Here is a 22,091-nt window from a genome sequence, read left to right as displayed (position 1 = left end):
GTGCCCCCACTTTGGAGCCGAGCGAGTGGCTGAGTAAGAGCTGGTGAGTGAGCCGGTGGCATGGCCATATATAAAGGTGCGTGCTTGGCCGAGTGCGTGCTGCGGCTGTTGATGGACCTATTGGACATGAGTTTGAGTTTTTCATTTTGGTTTCGGTTTCGGTTTTGGTTTCGGTTTCGGTTTCGGTTTCAGTTGCTGTTTTGGTTTTTCAAAAATATATATCGCACACACATGAGAGCGAGAGAGAGGGAGAGGTAGAGGTAGAGGGAGAGAGAGAAATGTGTATGCCAGTCAGGAGCCAATTGTTGCATGACTTTATGAATGGGGCCGGCCGGTTCGACGCTGTGGCCGTGGCACGTATGCAAGTGCTTCCCTCTAATCAGTCGGCAGTCGGCAGTCGCACACAGGAAGAGCGCCAAGCCAAGTGGATTGGTCAAGAGAGGCGCCACTTGCCAGTTATCCATCACGTTTTCTCGGACACACGAGGCATCCATTTCAAATAGCCAACGGGGCAGCGTATTGACGGCGCATTGTTTTGGTTTTGCTTCGCTTTTGCGAAAACCAAAACAAAAACAAACGAAGAACGAGGCCTTTGCCATACCTGTATGGGGCGTGATCGATAAAGTTATCGATCGTTGATCATTCGACAGACGATGTTATGAATATCCGTATCAAATGTCGGTTAGTGTCGAGGTGTGAAAGTTATCGATAAGTTAATTGATTAGTAGATTAATTGAGATTCCAAGTGGAGAATGGAACAGAAGACCGTTCTGTCGTAGAATGAGGTTCAGTTCAGCTGCCACTTATTACTAGAGTACCGATAAGCCTATCGATAAGTGTGGTTCAGTCAATACTCGAGTGGCTAAAGGATACAGCCAGCATTTCTAGTTCCAGTTGAGTTCCTCTTGCAGTTGCTGTTGAGGACCCGACCTGGTTGCTTAGAGGAAGCAATAAACTAAGCGCGATCGCTGATCTGTCAAGATGCTCGTCCCACAGGAGAAAGCAATAAAAGTGACACAGGTGATAAAATAACGCAACGAGATGATTCGTTTTCGTTTTTTGGTTCTGTGACTTCGAGTAGCAGAGAAATGCGCGCTATCAGCGTGTAGGATCTGGCAGGCGAGGATTTTATGGCGCTGTGAAAGGTAGCATAACTGTTCTTGGGCCCTGTTACACAATCGAAACACAAAACGATTCATAATTCACAAAAACAAAAACGTAACGAAACAGAAAACAAACCACAAACCCAAACAAACAATTAAGCAATAAAAAGAGAGAGAGAGAGAGAGAGAGGGAGAGATGTGAAATTGGAGACAGTGCTCAGCTCGGGAGCTGAAAGTCAGATTTTAATCACACTGTGCGTGCTTCCGATGAAATACATATATAAATATATATATGGATGTGTGTGAGCCCCTCTGATTAACCACAAAATGTTTGCCTCTGGGACGTAATAATTTTTTTATTTAACGAAATGATGAACTGAGACGAGATCTTGAAGATCTTGAAGATGAAATGAATTAGTTGAAGTGGAAGGATTTGGTTTTGGCTTCGGTTGGGTAGCCTCAGAGTTGCTATAAATCTAAATCTGAGTTGCTATAAATCTATATATGTATGTACATTATATATTGCTTTTGATTATGATAAATTTGCCAAGATGAATCGCTTGAGCAGGATCAGTTCTGTTATAAATCTAAATATGAGTACATATATTAACTTAACATAAAATACGATCCTGCGATTTGATGATATGATGAGCTGCGAAGATCTTTTAAAGATTCTGAATCCGACGATCAAGGCAAATGCTCGGAGTATCAAATGTTAACAATTTACAATATATACAAATACACATAAATGACAATAAGTAAAAAAAAAAAAAATAAAAACACTTATTGATCATTAAGATTCTTGCTCTAATATCTTTATTTTTTTCCCAGTCAGACGTCAATTGATCGCATTCCTCACTTTATGATATTCTCAAAAACAAAATCACCTCTAATTGCTATTATATATCTGTATTATACACAATGTGTTAGCGGATGGATTGATCGATCGAATGTTGATCAGCGATCATTGACTCTGTTGTTGCCTTTTGCCAAACTCCCCGTTAGGCGGGCCATAAATTATTATTGCCTTTTTTCTTCAAGCCAAAAATAAGCTACAGTCAACAAGTGATCCACATCTGAGCCCCGCTCTCTACCCCGCCCTCTTCAGTCTCTGCTGTGCTCCGATCTGTTCATTTCTCGTTCACTTTTCTGGTATTTAGCGAATAATTCGCATGCCGAACCGTCGCAGCGCCGTCGACAGCGGCGACACAAAGTGCGCAGTTGTGATCGGAATTAATAATTAATATTCTTGCACCTACCGAAAGCCAGCAGAGCTCTGCAAAAATCTAGTGCAGCAGAGCGCGCAGCCCGGCAATGCCCACGGCGTTGGCGCTGATGATGAGCAGCGGTCCCTGTCAAGTGCTGCCGCACACTGGGCTGAAGTCGTTCGAAAAAGAGTTGACAAAAGTATCAAAGTGAGGGGAATGAGACTGAAGTGAAAGAAACGAGTGAAAGGAGGCGAGATCTCATATAGAGAGTAGATCTCTTATAGAGAGTAGATAGATAGAAAGTATATCTCTTGTAGAGAGTAGTCGGAATTAGTCTATTGGGTAAGGCAATACTAAATTGAAGATAATTCTATTATAGACTTAATTTAACCAGATCAAGCTACTCTGGGGGATATCATAATATCTTCATTACTTCTAGGGAGTGAATGTAGTATCTTGTGACTTCAGGCAGATTAGACCTACTATATACTCATTATCATTATCATTATCCCTACTACTCATGTCATATTAAACATTCTCATTATCCTTTAGATAATTATTGTCTTTGACCTCATTATCTCTGACATTTCCATTGTCACTATCTTCATTTTTGTCATTATCATTTTCATTAATGGGTTTCATTATAATTTTGGCTCTCAGTATTCGCATTATTATGAGCATTGTCCTAGGTATTCATAACTGTTGAGAAACACTTTCTCGGCTGCCTTATAAATAAGCTTGCGAATCAGTGTGGGCTCAGAGTCAATAGCCCAGAGCCAGCTACATGACCGTGACAGCGAAGCCAACTCGAAGGATGAGCAGGAACAACAAAAGCACAATTTAAGGAAGCAAAGGCCACGCGCGCCCTCCCCTGAGTCGTCACCAAGCTGGGAGCGTCTTGGAGAGTAAAGTGAAGTGCAGATTCGAGTACTGCAGAGAGGGGGGCAAAGGAGAGGGGGGTAAAAGTTTTTGTTTTTGTTTTTGCTCGCTGTGCTCTGCCCTCGACTTTCAGTTTGTCATTTGCGTTGTTCGATTAATTGCAGAAATCAATTTAAGCAATGCAACTTTGCCTCATTGCGGCATTGTTGTCATCGCTCGTTGTTCGCCGTACATTGTTGTCGTTGTCATTGTTGCTGTTGCTGTTGATGTTGCTGTTGCTGCTGATCGATTCATTGGAAATGTGGCTTTGGGGCTGGAATTGGGAATGCCTCCGACTGGGTGCCCAGCTCCCGGTCCGCCTGCTCCCGCCCGCTCAGAGCTGTGCTAATTGCCAGCGAGCTGGAAGCCCGGCTAGAAACTTGCAGACGAGAGTCGAGCTGAGTCGTTTGATGCGTGCAACATCTTCCGGCAACTAGCCATCCACGGCAAAAAGAGTGTGACAACGCGCGACAGCCTCGAGATAAATCCAATTAGTCCGATATTTGTACTTTTTATGTGAGAATTCCCATTAAAAATGTAAAATGTCATAACAACGAGAACAAGACAACAGACAAACAGCAGCAGCGGCAGCAGCGGCAGCAGCAGCGCCGACTGACAGCAGCAGCAAAGCGAACGCTGCCGCCTAGCCGCCATCATAATACCCTACCATGACTAGGCAGACGCTCCACAGTTTGTGAAATCCTCGAGCGAGAGACACAAACAATATTGGCTGAAAGATAATACCCAGATCTTATAAAAACTACAATTCTATGCAACGAGTTCATTGAGAAGTCAATAAGAGGTCTCTGATAAATTTGGGCTTGGTATCGAAAGCCTTTTAAGAGTTATAGCTAATGTAGGTTGGGAATTTATAGAATGTACAAATGTTTTTTGCGCAAGCTAAGAAAATCTCTCTGAAAATGGCTTTTGACAGTCTGAATGATTTCTCATATAGAGATTCCTCAGTGATTTTATGAAGTTTCTCCTCGATCCTCGAGTGTTCACAGGCTGCGGCACATAGCTGGCGCACCTGCAGCTGGGAGATCAACACGTTAATGCTGACAGCAACGGTTCCCGCTAAGCTGCCGGTACAAGCCCGAGTCGGAGCACAAGGAGTCTCAGTCCGAGTTTGAGTATCTCATAGATGCGACATGCGCCTTTGACGTCCGTTGGCGGCGATGCTGGCGACGTCTTCTGGCTGGCATTCAATAATTTTATGCTAACAAATGCGTCGCCAAGTGGCGCTGCTGAGCGAGGAGTCTGGTCGGCAAGGGCAGCGAGGGGAAGGGGCAGGGGCAGGGGAAGGGGTTGGTTGGAGAATCGTTTACGGTAACATTAACACTTACCGCGCATTCACCGAGGACTGTGCAGCGCCGATCTCCTCCATGGACTTTCTGCGAACATAGAAAGAGCAAGATAGTGTGTGTGAGTGAGAGAGAGAGACGGGGCATAGAGATACAGAAACAGAAACAGAAACAGAAACGTTGAATATTCGATTAGTGAGCGCGTTGGGAAAAAGTTGACATTTTCTAAATAAATTAAATTAGCCGATAAATGTGGCCCGCGGCGTGGCAGAAAACTCACCTGTCGCCCCAGCAAAGCGCATCCTCGCGGTATCTGAAATGCACAGAGGAAAAAGAGAAAAACACATTAAACTCTCTAAGTAGGCATGGTCGGTCTTCGGGAAAATCTTTGAAAGAAAGCTGAAAACAAGTTCAGATCTCGATGTGAGCTGGACTTAGTAGAGCTCAGACTTCTCTAGCCTGAAGTCGGAACTACAAAGGAATTGCCAAGTATACAATAGGATTCCCAGCTTCTTAGCTATTTAGCTTACTTTCGGTAACTTGGAAATTAGCTGACAAACCACAGAGTCTAGCATTAGTCCCTCACTCTCTCAGAAATCGAAAGTCGATGGCTTCTTCTTAGTAGTTTCTCAATTTCTCAGCCGCTGGCTTGGCCATCGGCAAGGTCAACAGGAAATTGAAATCGTCTAATAAACAACAATCAGCGGCAAATTGCGCTCACAGCTCTGGCAAGGAGCTGCGCATTATCAGAGCCGCGCTTTATAATCAAGTGCAGCAGGCCAAAAATAAAATTTATTGATTTGTGCCCCACTCAATATTCCCCTCTCTCTCTCTCTCACTCTCACTCTCTCTATCTCTCTCTGTCTGGCTCAGCGCCAGACGATTTTCGTCATACAGCGAACAGCTCGTAAATCGTGGCCCCGCAAAAACCGAAAAGCAGAAAATGGAATAAAAATCGAATCGAGTGTGGCACAAGTTCCTAAAATCTTGCGATCCTCTCAACTTGTCCCGTTTTTTTCTTGTCTCTTGAGCAAATTGTGGCCTGACCCTCAAATGGAACGCATCGAGCGTTGGCACAGTTCGATTCCTGCGAAGGTTCGACTGAGATTCGACGGTTCGATCCGCGACGCGCCACGCCAATTATCCAAATTGTAATAATAAACATAAGTTTTCCCCCTTTTGGTATTCTATGCATATCCTCTTGGTCGGCTCTGTAGTCGGCTTAGGTCAGGTTTAAGGCGTAGGTCAAGTTCTATAAGCAGAAACAATTATCAACCAATTCTCTTCCATAGGGCAATATTTCTTCACTGACTGATGAACGGACAGAAGGACAGGCGGACATAGCTACAACGACTCAGCTAAGACAGAGAGATAGCTATAGGCAGAAAATGGATAATCAAAATCAGTTTAAGAGGAAAACAGACTTCTTTCTCAGTTCTTGCATTCATCTTCTGTTAGACAGCTTTATAAGAGAGATTCTTCCCAATAGGCAAACATTACCAAATAGCATCACAGACTTTTGCTAGCCTTCTTGTCGCCTCTTCCCAAGCACATATCGGCGCTGCCCCTCCCCCAATGTCTTAAACCATGTCAAACAATGTCAACTGCAGCGCTTTACCCATGGCTGCTAGAGACACGTGTTCTCCCTCAACAGCTCAGCAGCTCAGGAGATTCAGAGATCGATCGGTTGATCGATCGATTGCATAGCTGCAATTGCATCTCTAGAGGCAGCTATTTTTAAGAATTATCGAGGGGGAGGCAGCAGGAGTAGCAGGAGCAGCAGCTAACAAAGAGATGTCATTGTCGCCAACAAAAAATAAAGTGGAGAGCAGCCACTGAAAAGTCTCGATAATAACAGATAATTGTGTAGAACATGGCCCAACTATTTTGCCACAAGTACAAGCCAGTAGCAGGAGCTGGAGCAGGAGCAGGAGCTGGAACAGGAGTGCATTGAGTATGTGGCTAAACAGTTGGCCGAGTCGAGGGTCTGGGCAACAAATCAAAGCCTCATCAGCGTTATAAAGTTCAAGTCAATCGATACGAGGAACGAGACTTTCGCAACGTTGTTGTTGTTGTTGTTGTTGTTGTTGTTTTAGCTTGTTTTACTTAGAGCTCGGTCCGTGGCTCTGTCTCCTGGCGAGGCCTGCGAGTCTCTGCCTCCTCCTTCTCCCCCTCCTCCTCCGCGACGTCGTCGTCGTCACTTTGATTGCGTTTCGTGCCCAATTAGTCTCAGAGCACTTGAGTGCGTAAAAACTTGTACCGCACCATAAATAAATTGGCATGAGCAAAACAGGAGTCAGTCAAACAGAGTGAGAGAGAGAGAGAGAGAGTCGGTAGAGCATCTGTAGACGAGTCAACATCATCGTCGTCGTCGTCGTCGTCGTCTTCATCGACAGCTCTGGCAATGTCGCGACGTTGTCGCCAAGCCAAGAGACGCCGCATTGTCAATATATGGCGCTGCCCGGAGGGCAGCTACCAAGTGGAAGGGACACAACTCACAACTCAAATTACATAAGGCCTATCGGCGAGTGACTATTAAGAGGTTGGCCCGGACTGCGCTGGCCCTGCTCAAAGTGCCCATAATTATGGAACATATTTCATAATAATAAGGTGTGTAATCTCCACATTTAACTAGGCTACGAAATGCTGCCGCCAATTAACTGGACGCTCGCCCCCAAACACTGCGGCCGCCCCCTCCCCATTTGGCGTCTCCCATTTATGCACTCGCCGATGGGGACGGGCGATTACTGAAATGTTTCTACATACTTAAAAAGCAATTCCAGTAGTTGTTGTCCGCAGACAGAGGCTGACAGCCCAGTCCGTTTCATATTTCGAGAATGTCTTTATGAGAAGAGACGGTTTCCTCTGCAGCACTGGGGAACGGGCGTGGGTACACCTCAGGGAAGGCTTACATATGCCTGAATAGAGAAGTTGTATGGGATACCAGAGCTTTGTGCATTCCTAGAATATATGATATCCATATGAGACATCTATAGTAATATACGGTCTATATCGCCATCTAAATTTTATTGCAATTTCTTTAGATTTGCTCCACTGTCAGTTGCTCGTGTCGTCTCCTAGTCAGATCAACAGCTCGCATTTAATTTTGAATGATGCTGTCAAAGCGCCCAAAGCGATTTGCGGTCGGACACTGATCAGCACGCGCGCCGCTCCCCTCCGCCCCATTGACAGTGCTCCAGCTCCACCTCCACCTGCCCGTCCCTCTCTATCTATCTCTCTCGCCTGGCTGCATCTAGCACTATTGATTGTGCCCAAAAGAGTTGGAGATGCCAGCGATCTGTCGTAATGTCGCGTATCCACTTTGTGGCTGCGGTAGCCGTGCTCGATTATTTATATTAAAGTTGAAAATAGTTGGGGAATAGTCAACAGGGAATGAGAGAGAGAGAGAGGGGAAGAGAGGGGACTGGGCAAGTGCTAAGTGGCAGATCGAAGATCTTGCGCTGTGCAGAGCTACAAGAAATTGAGGGTTCGTCACAGTCTGCGCTCATATTGGGGCGTTTATTTCTGCTTAATTTTATTTTAACAATTTCGCTGGGCTGTGCTTGATTTTTTTTATCTCTCTCATATATATTATTTTGCTGCTTCCTCTTTCAAGTAATTTTTGTTGTTGTTGTTGTTGTTTTTTCTTGCGTTTCTGTTCGATCTCTTGGCCTTAATATCAAATTTTCGCTCTAAATTCCGCTGATCAATGATTGCCTTTGCCGTTGCCTCTTCCTGCAAGGAGGGCTCTGCTCCTGCCCGTCTCCCTCTCCACCTCTGCCGCTGCCGCTGCCGCTGTCTCTGTCGGTCGTTTGGTCTTTTTTGAAGTCGAAGTCTGTTGACTGACGAACTGTTCGACTGATCGACTCGCAACGATCATCGACCGATCGACCGCCTGTCTTCTTACCGACCTTGCGGTGTTCTTCTTCTTTTCGTTTCTTATTTTATTTTATTTTATTTTTTGTGCCTTGTCGGCAGGGATTCCAACAATTTCGAAACTTCTCATACATATTTATAAGTTGGCAAAGTTTTACGAAAAGCGTAAAGCTCTGCCCACAACTCTGCCTCAGCGAATACCCTAGCTGAGCAGGAGTCCTTGTATCATTTGACATAGAATTTGACTGATGATTGAAGCTGATTGATTGATACTAAACAACTCATATAACAATAATGCTAGATTGAAACACAATATATGGACCATCAATCAATTGACTTACTGATTGATGGAAGAGTGATGGAGACTGACTGCATCTACCACATCTACATCTGCTTTGGTTGACTAGTGATTGAATGATTGTGGAAGAGTCCTGCTTACAGCTGCCTTCTGATATCTGATTAGGGCCTAAGACTTGAGAGTATCTCAAGTTCGCGTCCTTCTATGCAGGGCTCAGTTTTTAGCTTGTTTTCTCTCAAACTTGCGGCTTGTTTTTGGGTACTCAAAATTTATCTCAATTATTTGATCGCTGCTGAGACGTTTGAAGGCAGACAAAAGCCAGGATGCAGCAGACAGCTGTAACTGCAAGTCTCTCTTTCTCTATATATTCCTCTCTATCTCTCTCTTTCTCTGTCTGTTGTGCGTTCAATCGATTTATGAATCAGAGCTAATCACAGCACAAGGCATTTGGTATTCCAAGCAGGGATTTGTACTTTTGCACTCTGGGTGTGTGCGTTGGGCCCTGTTTGCAGTTAGAAAAACTGCAACTGTTCGCCAGCTGGTCGCACCTGAGCTGGTAAAGTCGCCAGGTGGAAGGTGGGAGGCAGCCAAGGGCCAGCCCTGGCACTGGCATTGGCTCATGTGCTGTGTATGTATGTGTATGTGTGTGTATGTGTGTGTGTGTGCCGTTTAATCATTGTTATTGTAACATGGCATGAATTTCAATTAATTTTACGCGCTACCAGAAGACAACAACCACAACAGCAGCAGCAACAGCAACAATGAGGAAGAGGAGCAGCAGTAGGAGCTGCTGGCTAGGGGGTTTGGCAGCTCTGTTTGCCAGTTGTTGGCATCGTCATCGCTTGGCGTTGATGAAATTGTTGGCTCACTTTGAATTCGCCGGCAGCAAGGACATCAGAGTCCCCCTCCCCATCTCCATCTCCATCTCCATCTCTTTCGGCTGTGTGTGCCCGTGTAATAGCTTTATGCCTGGCGGCTGTGTGAACATCAAGCTCATCAAGCAACAACCGCCATGCAGCACAAACAACGACAACAACAACAACAACAGCTACAACTACAACACTTGAAGCTGAGACTGTAATTTACTCCACTTGGCGTTCAACCTGCAAGACGAAGCCTTTGCCAGCCTCTGGCGGAGTGGGTGGAGTGCTCATATCTCTGCCTCTACTCTTGCCTCTACCTCTACCTCTACCGCCTTCTCTTTCTGCCGCCTCGTTTTCGGCTTTGACTTTGGTCTTTTGGCGGCAAAGTCAATTTCAGCTCTCGCCTGCGCCTTCTTCAGCATCTTGGGCAACTCTTGCGCTTCATTTACATAATTTAATTGAATGTGACGTGGGCTGTGCCCCAGCCTGGAGCCCCCGAGCAACTGAGTCGCCGTGCACTTGAAGTTTTGCAAGTGTAGCGGGTAATGCATTTGGGGTGGGGCCAGCATAACACCTTTGAGCAAAGGCTTACAGCCAGCGATCGGCAGGAGCGAGTGACGTAGTCTAAGGCCTAAGGACTTGTTGCGACTCGGGAGCAAGTAGTTGCATACGAGCCATAATCAGGTATTGAGATGGATGTCAAACTCAACGTAAAGATGACAGTTACAAGGGAGGGACAGTTGTCAAAGGGACTCTACTCAGGCAAACTCCTTAGCTTCCTTTAGTCTCCGCAGCAGTTGCAGAAGCTCAAGCCAGCATAGCCTTGCTCTGGCTCAAGAAACTTCGCTCCTCGAGCATATTTGCTCACAAATAGGTTTTTAATTCCTTGCACAGAATGGATTTGCTACGCTGTGCCTAAGGTCAGACCCTCCGTAAGGTTGATGGCCATTGCTGCTGCTGTTCCCATGTAAAAATACCTATATATAAATATGCCCCCCTTGGACTCCCGGGAAACCTCATTTCGCGAGCTTCCAACATAATCGCAATCATAATCTGCCGCATTTTATTTCATTTTCTCGCGTTGAGCTGTTTCTTTTGTTCGGTTTCATTTTGCTCTTTATGCTTTGCTGCAATTTCTTAATGGCCGCAATGCACTAGCCCCGGCGACCTGCCCCCCGCTGCCACTGCTGGATGAGTTGCAGCTCCGCCAATCACGTTCGAAATATAAATTGTGGAAATGATGGTTTTTCACTACAGTTAGGTGGGGTCTCCAGCGGGATGTGGGGCGGGGTCCGTGGAGGGGTCTAGTGGCCAGGCGACCTCGAAACCGCAAAGACGCTGACCGAGCAGTTTCTTCATCTCCTCTGCCGTTTTTTGGGGGCAACGCCGTGGAAAATTGTGCGGATCGCTTTGCGGAATGAAAATGCGGTTCGTGCTGCCGCCACGAAGAGGAGTCGCGGCTTTAATGAAAAACAAACGTAGCAGCAATTTTCCAGTTAGAACATATATATCTATATATATTCGTGAATATATCTGTGGCTGTTGCAGTTGCCCTGCATTTCGCTGAGTGTAATTTTTAATGTGCAGCTTTAACGAATTGCGCAAAAGGAGGAAAAATACAACAGCAACAGAGCCGAATGAAAATAATGGGAAAAGAAGACCGAAAACTCAAGCTCGAGCTGAAATTGAGCTAGGCGCTGTAGCCAGCAGAGGGCCAGGAGGGAGACAGGTGGGGGGCAGGTGGGGCGGCGGCTGCAGCTACAACAATCACAGTTTAGATTTCTGTTACCCCCCCCTCAACCCTCGACCGTGGATCGTCCAGCGTCGAGCGCTTGTTGCTTTTAATATGACTTTGGCTGCTTTTCGTATGTCTTCGCCAATATTCGCCAAGGTAATAACTCAGGTGATTATAGTAATTATGCGTTCTGACGCGATCCAGCCACGGATAACGCTATTCCGATATAATTGAAAAATGCTGATAGACGCTGATTGTCCGTGTGTTGGGGACGGACTACAAGCCGCGCTCTCCCATCCATCCGTCCGTCCGTCTGTTCGACTGGTAGCCAACTTTGTCTGCCCTGTCTTTCATCTCGTCGAGCTGAGCAGCTTCGTCTCGGTTCTCTGGGCACTGGGCTTAAGAGTTAATGGACGCGCCACCAATCACAGTTCATGAATTACATTGCCAACGCCATATTGTTGTGGGAATATCAGCTCTCCCTCCCTCTCTCTCTCTCTCACTCACTCACTCACACTCTGTGCTAGCGGCAAAAGGTTCTTTGATGCCGATTTCATTTTTCGATATTGAAAATAACCATGCATTACCTTAGCCTGAACCTTGTGAACCAGCTGCTAAAGCTCAGCTCGATTCGCTCATATCGTGACAATCGCTCACTCCAGTAATAACCCCCTCTTTCCCCGCCCCCTGCCCCCTACCCGTTCTCTTTCAATCTGTCTCGTTCTGTTGTGGAAAGTGTTATTGTCACGTAAATTCAATTAGTTTAATTATGAGTTTCAGCCTTGTTGGCACCTCTGTAACGGACCTGCCCGAACGCCTCCTGCTTAGCCCAGTTAACTCAGCGCAAAAATGATTTTTGGGCAACTTTTTTAATGAAAATCTTATTTGGGCCCATTTCTTGTGGCTCAAATTGGGTGGTTCACTTAGTGGTCGCCGCAATTGCCGTGAGTGGCTCTCGAGCGAATCGTTTGTGGGTGAAATAAGTTGAGAGTCACGATATCGTCAGCCAACTGGGGCCGAGTGAATGCTTCGAGTTAATTAAAATGATTTATAAACTGCAAAACTGATCGATTCGACTGGCTGATTGGCAGCCAGTATGACTGACCAGTAGATACCCTGTATGTGGGAGCAGGCCAAAGTCTGCTTAGCTGAGACCTGAGATTGGGTAGAGTCTAGGCCTGGTTGGTCTATTGGAAAGTATGTATGGGAATAGATTCTCTTATCAGTCAAAATGAAATCTAGAAAGCCCTTTATATACAAAGCAAGCAAGAAAAGAAGGAGGGATAGATCCACTTCACATATCATGCGGATTCCTTTCTTCTTTCCTTTGTACATCCAGACATGAACATCAGAAGCATTGCTCCATATTGGTGTTTACTAAATTCATAATCAATTCCAATTGCTCCAAATTGAGAAAGGCTTAAGCTATAGCTAGAAAGTAATATCGATCTTCAGCTGAACAGCAAATTGAGAAAGCTTGAGGAAATTTCTCTTCTGCTCTTCTATTCCAGCGATCAATGTATTTATGATTATCTCAATAGATCGAAGACTGCTCAGATTAACCTCATGTCAAATATAATTAAATTCTATCATTGTATATACTTATATACCTATATCCCTCTCCCTGCTAGGTACACCTCCCACAGGTGTATTTCATGCAGTCGTTGCCTTTGCGAGCTACCCTCATCAATTTGACGCTCATCTAGTTGCAATTGGCGCTCATTTGTCTCTCTCTCTCTCAGCTGGCGCACACAGGGCTGCAGTGGGGAGTTATTATGTAGAGCATCCATTATTTATGTATTCGTATGGAATAGACATTAAGTGGCGTCATTTGCCATGTGCAATGCAGGTAAATTTCATTGGCAGGATAATTTGAATATGGCAACGCCTCCAGAACAAAGAGCAGGCGACAAACGCCTCTATATACATATGTGTGTGTGTGTGTGTGTATATATATAGCGTATCCATGCTGCGTCGCTATTTACCTATAGTAGGGAAATCCCTGGGGCACATGCAAATCCATGGGCATGCCGCCTCCTGCTGCCGCCGCCGCCGCCAGATGATGATGATGATGGTGGGAATGCGTGTGTGGATGCGGATGCGAGTGATGATGGTGTGGATGCGAGTGCGGATGCGAGTGCGGATGGCCGTGCATCGGATGCGTGTGATGGGCCGCCGCCACATTCTGGACATGCGCCGCAGCCGCTGCAGCCGCAAAGCCCGCGTCGGAGGCCATCGAGTGGTGGCCGAGCACCGCGGCCCACGGCGAGGCGACAAATCCGCTGCCATGGTGCTCCATGGCACTATATAAATCTCTCTTTCGATATACTCTCTCTATATATATTTATATAGAGCTATCTATCTATCTATCTATATATGTATGTATGTGTGCGTGTGTGCGGGTATATAGCTTTTATTTATCTTTGATTTGATGTCGCACTCTGTGGCACGCCAAGATGGCGGCCATTATTTACCGTTAACGCGCATGGCCGCGGCGACGGCGAAGGAATTACGTACGTACGAGCAGCCGAACCGACGGCGAATTCGCCAAAAAACAAACGCGCACACACACACCGATACACCGATACACTGAGTAGATGCACACACACAGAAATAACAATACACTTGCAGTAAATCGCAGCTAAAGGACATCCGACGGCTAAGCGGACGGGATATAAACGTGGACGTTGGCAAGGATAAGCGCGCGCTCTCAGCTGCCAGCTCGGCTCCGTTGGGCTTTCGCACGTTTTTGGTCCGCGTTCACCTCTGCACGGCACGAAAATTGGCGATAAACTATCGCCTCGCATCAGGAAACATGGTCGCTGGGTCGCTTGGACGTTTGCTCACTCGCTGGCTGGCTGGCTGGCTGGTGGTTGGCTGCCTCTGCCTCTGCCACAGTCTCTGAGCCTCTCTTCATCAACATCATCATCATGAGCATCATCATCTCTGGCTGCAACTATTGCTGCTGCTGCTGCTGTTGCTGTTGCTGCTGCTGTTGCTGCTGCATGCTGCAAATGGTGGTGGAGCAGGTTTTTTGCTCTGTGTCTGTGTGTGTGTGTGTGTGTGTGTGTGTGAGTGTGAGTGGAGCCCCCAGTGAGCGCAGCCAACTGCTTTGGAGAGCAATCGCAGGCGGGCCCCGCTGCGTCGAGGTCGACAGCGGCAGCAGCAGCAGCAGCAACAGCATCCACACACACACACACACACATACACACTGGGACACTCTTGACTGCCTTTTTGGCTTTGTTTATTGTTTTTGCGCTTTTGCTGTTTTTGCCATCAAAGTGTTGCACAAATCGGCAGACACTCTCCCGACAACAACAACAGCAACAACAGCAGCAGCAGCAACGGCAACAACAGTTGCTGAGCGGCGGCCCCAAAGCACCAACAAAAACAACACTTGCCACATGTTTATGGCCATACGAAACAACAGCAACAATAACAACAGCAACAACAACAACAGTTGCTGCTGCTACAATAGCAACAACAACAACAGCAACAACATCAGCTTAATCGTCTTCGCAGCTTCTCACCTCTTGCCCCCCGCTTTCTACACATATGCGTTCTCTCACACTCTCTCTCGCTCTCTCTCTCTCTCTCTCTCTCTTTCTGTAGTCTCTCAGGTAGTCGCTGCTGCTGCTGCTGGCGGCATCCTCTGGAGATTTCGCTGCTCGGAACAACATTGAGTTGTGTTCCGTGCGATAAGCAAACCTACTGAGGGAGTCATTTGTGCCTGGGCAACAGCAATTGTTGCCGTTGTGTGTTGTTGTTGTTTGTTGTTGTTGTTGCTGTTGCTGGCGTGCGAATTGCATTGATATTTAATGGCAGCTTTGTTCAATTGTTCAATATCTTAATAAAAATATTGGCCGAGACTTTGCGAGCTTTTGCGCCACTTTTGTTATTGCGGCTATGAAATGTTTACGGCTCTGCATGGGCGAGTCGAGGATTTCAGCTGAGATAATGTATGTGCTCTCATATATATTGTATTGGGGTATGTGAATTGGGGAATGTGGGAATTTCAGCTCGAGTAATGTATGTGGTCTGACGGACATTCGAGTTGAACTTGCCAGATATACAAATAGATATTTTAAGGGGCCGTGCGATAATAATAATAAATCTAAATAAAATTCTGTTAACTTTTGCTTACTTGAGTTGATCTTTAATGATTTAAAGAAAAACAGTCGAAGACCTTTTTTCATTTCATATGTTCATATTTCATATTAGGTAGAGTATATTGCAGAGGAATAGATCTTAAACTAGTCTCTTTATATATGTACATTAAAAAACATGTACATATACATATATGCATATAATTTGATTACTTTAATGCAGACTCAAAGCTCCAACTGGAATAGGGATCTAGTCCTCGCTAAACTAAAAATTGTATAGATTATATGAACTGATAGAGTTATGCTGATAGAATCCTAAACTGCCACTAGCATATAATCAATCTTTCAATAGGTGGGCTGTTGGTTTAAGATTCCTGCACAAAAGAACTAAAATACTCAAGCTTTTCAGCCTTACACCTCACCAACTCACTGTTCTATTAGTAGCCATTCTAGCCCTTTATTGTAATTGTATGCGTGTTATCCAGGAAATTTCTATAGTCTGCAAGTCCATGATAAATTGTCGTCAAGATATATCAATACATATTAATCAACATATCATAGATTTCCTGCTTACCTTAACTTCCCTTATCTATTCTAGATATCAAGAACTGTTCGTTCTTGACTTCTTCTGTCCGCTATTAAGAATTCAGCTTTTCATCTTCACTCTACTTGTTCGCTCTTCATTTGCCAACAGAAATGCTTTACAATATAAAATGTGTTTTCAGTCATGTCCAGAGTCCTCAGCTCCTCAGGCGATTCCCATAGATCTGCTTGATCATTTAAATGCATATTCTATTGTTTGCACAAAGCCATGCGAAGATGCCAGATTCCGGCTCTCGGCTCGTTGGCTTCCAGCGCTGGGCAATCGGCTGACAACTTAGTTAAATAAGGCGCCACCTGTCAAGTCATTTTCAATAAAATAAATTCGTGATTACACGACAATATCGTCGACGAGAAATCGAAAAGATCAGCAGCGCACAACAATAACAAAAGACTCCCACGGGGAACGTTCAAGCCCGGTCTCTGAATCAGCAGCAGCAGCAGCAGCACTCGGCAGCAGCACTCGGCTGTGGCTGTGGTTGCTGCTGCTGCTGCTGCAGCTGCTGTGGCACGGCAATCGCACACACGACTTGAGCTGAGGTCCAGAATCCTTGGCACACACTCTCATACACACACACAGACACACACACGCACACTTGGTAAGAGCTTTGGAGCTGAAAACTTCTGAATCGCAGTCGTGCAGGGTCAACGTCAATACTGAATGTCTGTCTGTCCGCTTGTCTTACCCTCCGCCAGTCCGCCTGTCCGCCTGTTCGCCTGTCCGTCGTCCCGCTGCTGTCCCACTGTCCGCGCTTGTTTACAGTGTGCAAAAATCATTTAGACAAGTTGACAAAAGCTCGTTTGGAACGTGAGTAACATGACTCGGCCTGCGGCTCAGCTCAACTCGACTCGAGTCGCCTCTCCTCGCCTCGCCCCTCCCTGCCTTGACTTGCTGGATTTTGCCTTTTGGCATAGCTGCTTGGCTGGCTCTCTGACACAGTCGTTCGACTGTGGGGCTGTTTGGTCTGTTTGGGTCTTAATTCTAAACATGGCAAATGTGTAGTTGGAGCGTGCTGCCGCTGCGCCCCAGAGCACAAAATGAGGCCTTGCCCCCAGCATCCGAATCGTTGCTGACCTTTTCATTGTAATCCAAATGACATCTGCTTAGGCTGCTCGCTGCGCCTGGCCTTTGTAGGAGCACTCGCAAATGCCGGATTGCAGCTGTGATTAAGCAATTAAAGAACGTTCGGAAGGTGTTTGAGAGGCACTGGGAGAGTCGATCAGAGAGACGCAGTGAGTGCATTAATATAGATCTGATTGGGAGCTGAAGGTAATCTGCGGAAGAACTGTAAGTTGAGCAGTTCATGATTTTAGACTACTTTTTTCCTCTTTTTCCTGTCTTTTCCTATATCTTTCCTTTACGACCCTTGCTCTGTGAGTCTCTCTTACTCAATCTTCTTATATATATATATATATATATATATATATATATATATATATATATATATCTACACTCATTGTATACTTTTCTTTTTGCCTGCTAAACTGTATCCTGGTAATGTTCTAAATACCTTCAACCTAAAGAATATGAGCCTTCAATGATACCTCTTGTTTTATAGGCTGAATTAACAACATATTTCTAAAGGAACTTTTTCGGATATTTTACTCAATTAGAGAGACATAATTGTGGACATGTTTCTATCCTTACTATTATATAATGGAATATATATTGAGTTTATTATGCAGTATGTACATATATATATATATCAAGCTTAGGCTCTTCTTGTTGTATATATAATACCAATACCAATAGAGAACTATTCCGTGAGCAGCTAAGCAGCTTTATGTCGAAGAAGCCACACAAAGCTAGTCAATTTATATACCACACACTTCAACACATACGTATATATCTATATGTATATACTAGATACTAGATACTATATACATAATGCATTCTGGCATATCGGCAGTCGCTGTGCGAGGAGCGACGCTCAAAATATGTGCTAAAAAGTACACAAAAACTTCTCGAATGGGATATTTGCTGGGAACTTTGGCAGAGTCGCGCGTGGCACGTGATGTGCATGCGGCATGCGGCATGTGGCATGCGGCAAGTGGCAACTGGCAAGTGGAAAGCTAAGAGCTGGATTACAATTTGCCGTGAGCCAAAGGTGACTTTGTCTCTTTGACTATTGATTTTCTCGCCACATTTTAATGAAATTTTCGCACAATTTTTAATTTATATAAAATTTAAAGAAAACAAAGAAACAAAAAGAAGAAAAAAAAAACTTTGTTGCGCACTTGATTTATGCAGCTGGCATTGACAGCTTTATCTTTGGGATCAGAATGTGCAGTTACGAGAGACCTTACCTTGCCTGATTGATTCGCTGAAAGTCGAATGGAAATTATAAAGTCAGACGGACGGACGGACAGACAGAGAGACAGAGAGACAGACAGGCGGACAGATATATAAACAAATAAGCCGAGTCGCGGCTTTAACGAGCTAACCGTTGCTTCGCAGTTGGCTGGGGCCTTACGTGCCTATCATATTAAGCACTGGATAATACTCGATTACTCTCGGTACACTCTCTATACTACCCGGTACTCGGGCACTGCGTTTGCCCCGAGCTGGGCCTACGGACAATTTTTGTTTTTGGTAGCTGCTGTCGTGCATTCCAAACGACCCTCGCCTCGCCAAGACACTTGGCGACCGAAATCAAATGTATAAGCGAAACAAAACGAAACGAAACGAGACGACAGACAGAGAGGAAAAATCAAATTCGTAGAATTCGTCGATATTTATGAGTTTGTGCCGGGATTTGCATAACTGGGTCTCCGACATACCTTACATGCTTAATTTCCAAGAGGCCGAAGCCAAAGTCAGAGTCAGAGCCAAAGCCGAGGCCGCGGCCGAGAAACTTTCGAAAAGAAATGCGTCTAAGGGATGCAGCGGAAGTGGCGGACTCAACGCGAGTCGCAGGCTCGCATCCCGATATTGATTTCCTGCAACGCTGATGAGTACGTGACGCGCCTGTTAACGCTGCCTCTGCCACTGACCAGACTCCGGCCTGGCCTCGGTCTCAGGTAGCCGCTGCTCAGGTGTTGTATGCAAAAGTCGCATTTGCGGAACGTGTGAACAGTTTTTAGCAATTAACTAGGGCCCCCAAGACACTCAGCCAAGACACTGTCTCCCTCCCTCTCTCCCTCTCTCTCGCTCTCTCTCGCTCACTCTGTTTTCGTGCGGCGTCATGCAGTCTGGCCCCGTGGGGTGTTTGAATGCAGAGCGGCGTGCGCCAAAGCGCAAAACATTCATCCTAATTGGCGTTCAATCTGCGCATCCCGCCTGCCATTTGCATGCACGCGATGCTGCTCCACCGCCGCGGCCACGTTCTCGCATTCCAGCACAGTGGGCTGAAGCAGCTGCAATGCGTTTGCTCCTCAACTGAACCAAGAGGAGGAAGCTCACTTAGAAGAGAGAGAGCCTTAGTTGAATGGCTTATGAACTGTAAACTACTCTATATATCATCTTCTTCTGTCTTGTTGTCTTGTTTAGTCATCTTTCTGTTGGCATGTCAGCCAGTTAAGTTTCCCTTGGAATAGTTTCAATATCAACCTATTTAGCCATAGAACATTATTTAGTCACATGCACACACGTATGTATATTAAGCCCTCCATTACAGCAAGTTTTATTGTCCACATTTCGTTAACATTTGTGCCACTGTTAACAGTTGGTAACATTTCGTAGCTCGTAATGTTTGCAATGTTTGCGCAACTAATTAACATTTTTAATGGGGAATCCTTGTAAGACGCTGCGGATGGCAGGGGGAATCTTGAGAGTCGCCTCGGAGCGTGTGTTTGTTGTTGTGTCTAAAGGATTTTCGGGCCGTGGCTTTGGCTTTGGCTTTGGCGTTGGCTAAATGTCAAATGTTTTTGTTTTTATTTAATTTAGATTCATGCCGCCTGATAATTTATGCGGCTGTTCTCTCTCCTCCTCCCTTCCCCTCCTCACTCTCCATCCATCTCTCTCTCTGCAGTTTCCGCCCGCGGCTTTACCTTTGCTGCTGCTGCTGCTGCTTCAGCTGCTGCTGCTGCTGCTTCTGCCGTTGCCGTTGCCTTTGCATGTCCGACGGCGCTTTTGATTTAGGGTTGTCATCTGCTCGTAAAGCGGGCGCGCTTTTGTAGATAACAGATCTAGCGACGAGCGCGGCAACTTTCATGAAACTTTAGCAACCGGAGCTTCAGACACTTCCCAGGGTCTGCGGCCTGCCTGCGCCTCTCCTCCTCTCTGCTCTCTGCTCTCTGCCCTCTGTCCTTATATCCATAATAAGCTGCGATCTCCAACGGTTGCGGTCGCTGTTTGTAATAGAGAAATATATCACTCGGCGTAATGCTCGTATTTGGACAGCTCGATCCTTATCGTCGCAACACAATCGTCCGTCCGTCGTCCGTCGTCCGTTGTCCGTTGTCCCTCTGTCCGTCCGCAGTCGACGTCTGCCTGCAAGGTGTCCTTTTTGGCCTTGGTTTTTACAGTTATCTCGGCCGAGATTCACTTTCTAGTGAAAGCAAAATGGAAGGCCAATAATGTCATAAATTTCATAAAGTGTCAAAAGGAACACCTGAAACGGACGCCGGAGTCCTGCTCATAGGGGCGTTCGTCCTTTATCGAGCTGCAATCGGAACGGGATTTCTGTTGAGCAAGATAAACGGTTTTTTATTTGGCTGGGATAACACTAGTTTTTAATAGATTTTACGACGGGGCTCGAGAGCCATATACTTTTTGAGTGAGGGCTTCCCAAAGTCATTCCCACTTGGGTGTGAAGTGAAATTAAAAAGTGAATAAAAATGATGATATATGAAGAGTGCAAGATTTGTATTGCATGGGAAGAAAGAAAAGGTCCTTCAGGCTCTTACGATGTACACTCAACTCTAGGAAAACCCTATAAAAATACCAGTACTGAATCACGCCTCACTCACAATCGGAAATAGAAATAGAGATGCTCTGCAAACCTTCTCTTTTATGGATTCTTCTTATCTTTGTTTATTTATTTCGATGTCTGCCACCCTCGCATTTGCAATTCACATGCAACTCAATATCTAATCAATATCTAATCATTTCTTCTTCTTCATGCTTACCTCTTCACCCGAGTTCATCGGGTTCATTGACCACATTGTGGACACTCCTCTTAACAAATACCTGTTAATAATTCATGACTGTTTTATGCGCCTCTGGCCAAGCACCGCAAATAAACTGAAGTCGCAATTTCCATTTTATTTTTATGATCGATGAAATTCCCAGTTCGAGCATATAAACCGAAACCGAGACTGGTCAATTGTGAATGGCCGAACGGCAAATAACAGCAAATGAGATGGAGTCAGCAACTGCCACAGAGTTATCGGTGGACGAGGCACAACAACCCTTAACCCGCCTTGCGCGCCAAACTCGAGCTGGAGCTCTCCATACTCCAAGTATTCCAATGCATTCAGCCATATCTCACTCAACTGGTTTTTCATTCACATCATTCTAAGATCCACTTAGCGTGCAAATTGTTTGGTTAGTTAGCCTAACAATTTAATAAGCAGCTACAGCCACAAACAGAGACAGAGACAGAGATAGAGAGAGAGAGCGAGAAGGAGGGAGAGACAGAGAGAAACCCCCCACAAATTGAGTTATTAAAAGATTCTTTCAATTTTTCGTGTGCTACGCTTTTAATTCAATCAAACGGGTTCGTGGTTACTTTTTTGAGAATCGGAGAGGGGGGCGGTCCATGGTCTGGCGCCGCGTTAATTAAAATGCAATCAGCGTCACGAATACTAATGAAATATATTCGCAACGAGCAACGAGAGTACCGACCGAGAGTACCTTGTATGTAGATGCGAATAACTCAATTTTTCACATATTGCCAAAGAGACAACGACTGAGACAGCTGATAAAGAGAGGACGGAGAGGGGAGAGAGGGCGTTAGAGATAGAGTTTGTGGCAATTGCCAGACTCCAGTTAACGATTGTTCGACTATTCGGCATAATTTTATGCCCAAGCTTTTGTTTTGGTACAATTGAGTGTTTAGAGTATACGTGAAAGATATACCCTGTAATTTGTTAATCGAGTATATACATTATAATTGTTAATCAGTAATAAGAAAATC

The 22,091-nt window shown here is 45.4% G+C and overlaps 2 protein-coding genes across 6 annotated transcripts in view; one reads left to right on the top strand and one right to left on the bottom strand.

The window, feature by feature from the left end:
• Positions 1-22,091, top strand: part of LOC108658398 (kunitz-type serine protease inhibitor 7) — a 192,817-nt gene that overhangs the window by 36,398 nt on the left and 134,328 nt on the right. The window lies entirely within an intron of this gene.
• Positions 1-22,091, bottom strand: part of trh (PAS domain-containing protein trachealess) — a 67,539-nt gene that overhangs the window by 15,434 nt on the left and 30,014 nt on the right. For 2 of the 5 annotated variants that reach the window (XM_030384102.2, XM_030384103.2), the window contains exons 1-3: positions 13,291-13,649; positions 4,814-4,846; positions 4,576-4,623 (exon numbers count right to left, since the gene is read on the bottom strand). In XM_030384102.2, coding sequence (XP_030239962.1) covers positions 4,576-4,623; positions 4,814-4,846; positions 13,291-13,604 — 395 coding nt within the window. In that variant the 5' untranslated portion in view covers positions 13,605-13,649. Of the gene's footprint in view, positions 1-4,575; positions 4,624-4,813; positions 4,847-13,290; positions 13,650-22,091 lie in introns of those variants that run through there. The other 3 variants (XM_030384105.2, XM_089259987.1, XM_089259989.1) reach the window with 2 other exon arrangements.

Source organism: Drosophila navojoa, chromosome 4 (genome assembly GCF_054131105.1).
Source record: "Drosophila navojoa isolate 15081-1374.11 chromosome 4, UAZ_NAV_1.0, whole genome shotgun sequence".
Classification (NCBI taxonomy): domain Eukaryota; kingdom Metazoa; phylum Arthropoda; class Insecta; order Diptera; family Drosophilidae; genus Drosophila; species Drosophila navojoa.
This window is presented reverse-complemented; position numbering and strand designations above follow the sequence as displayed.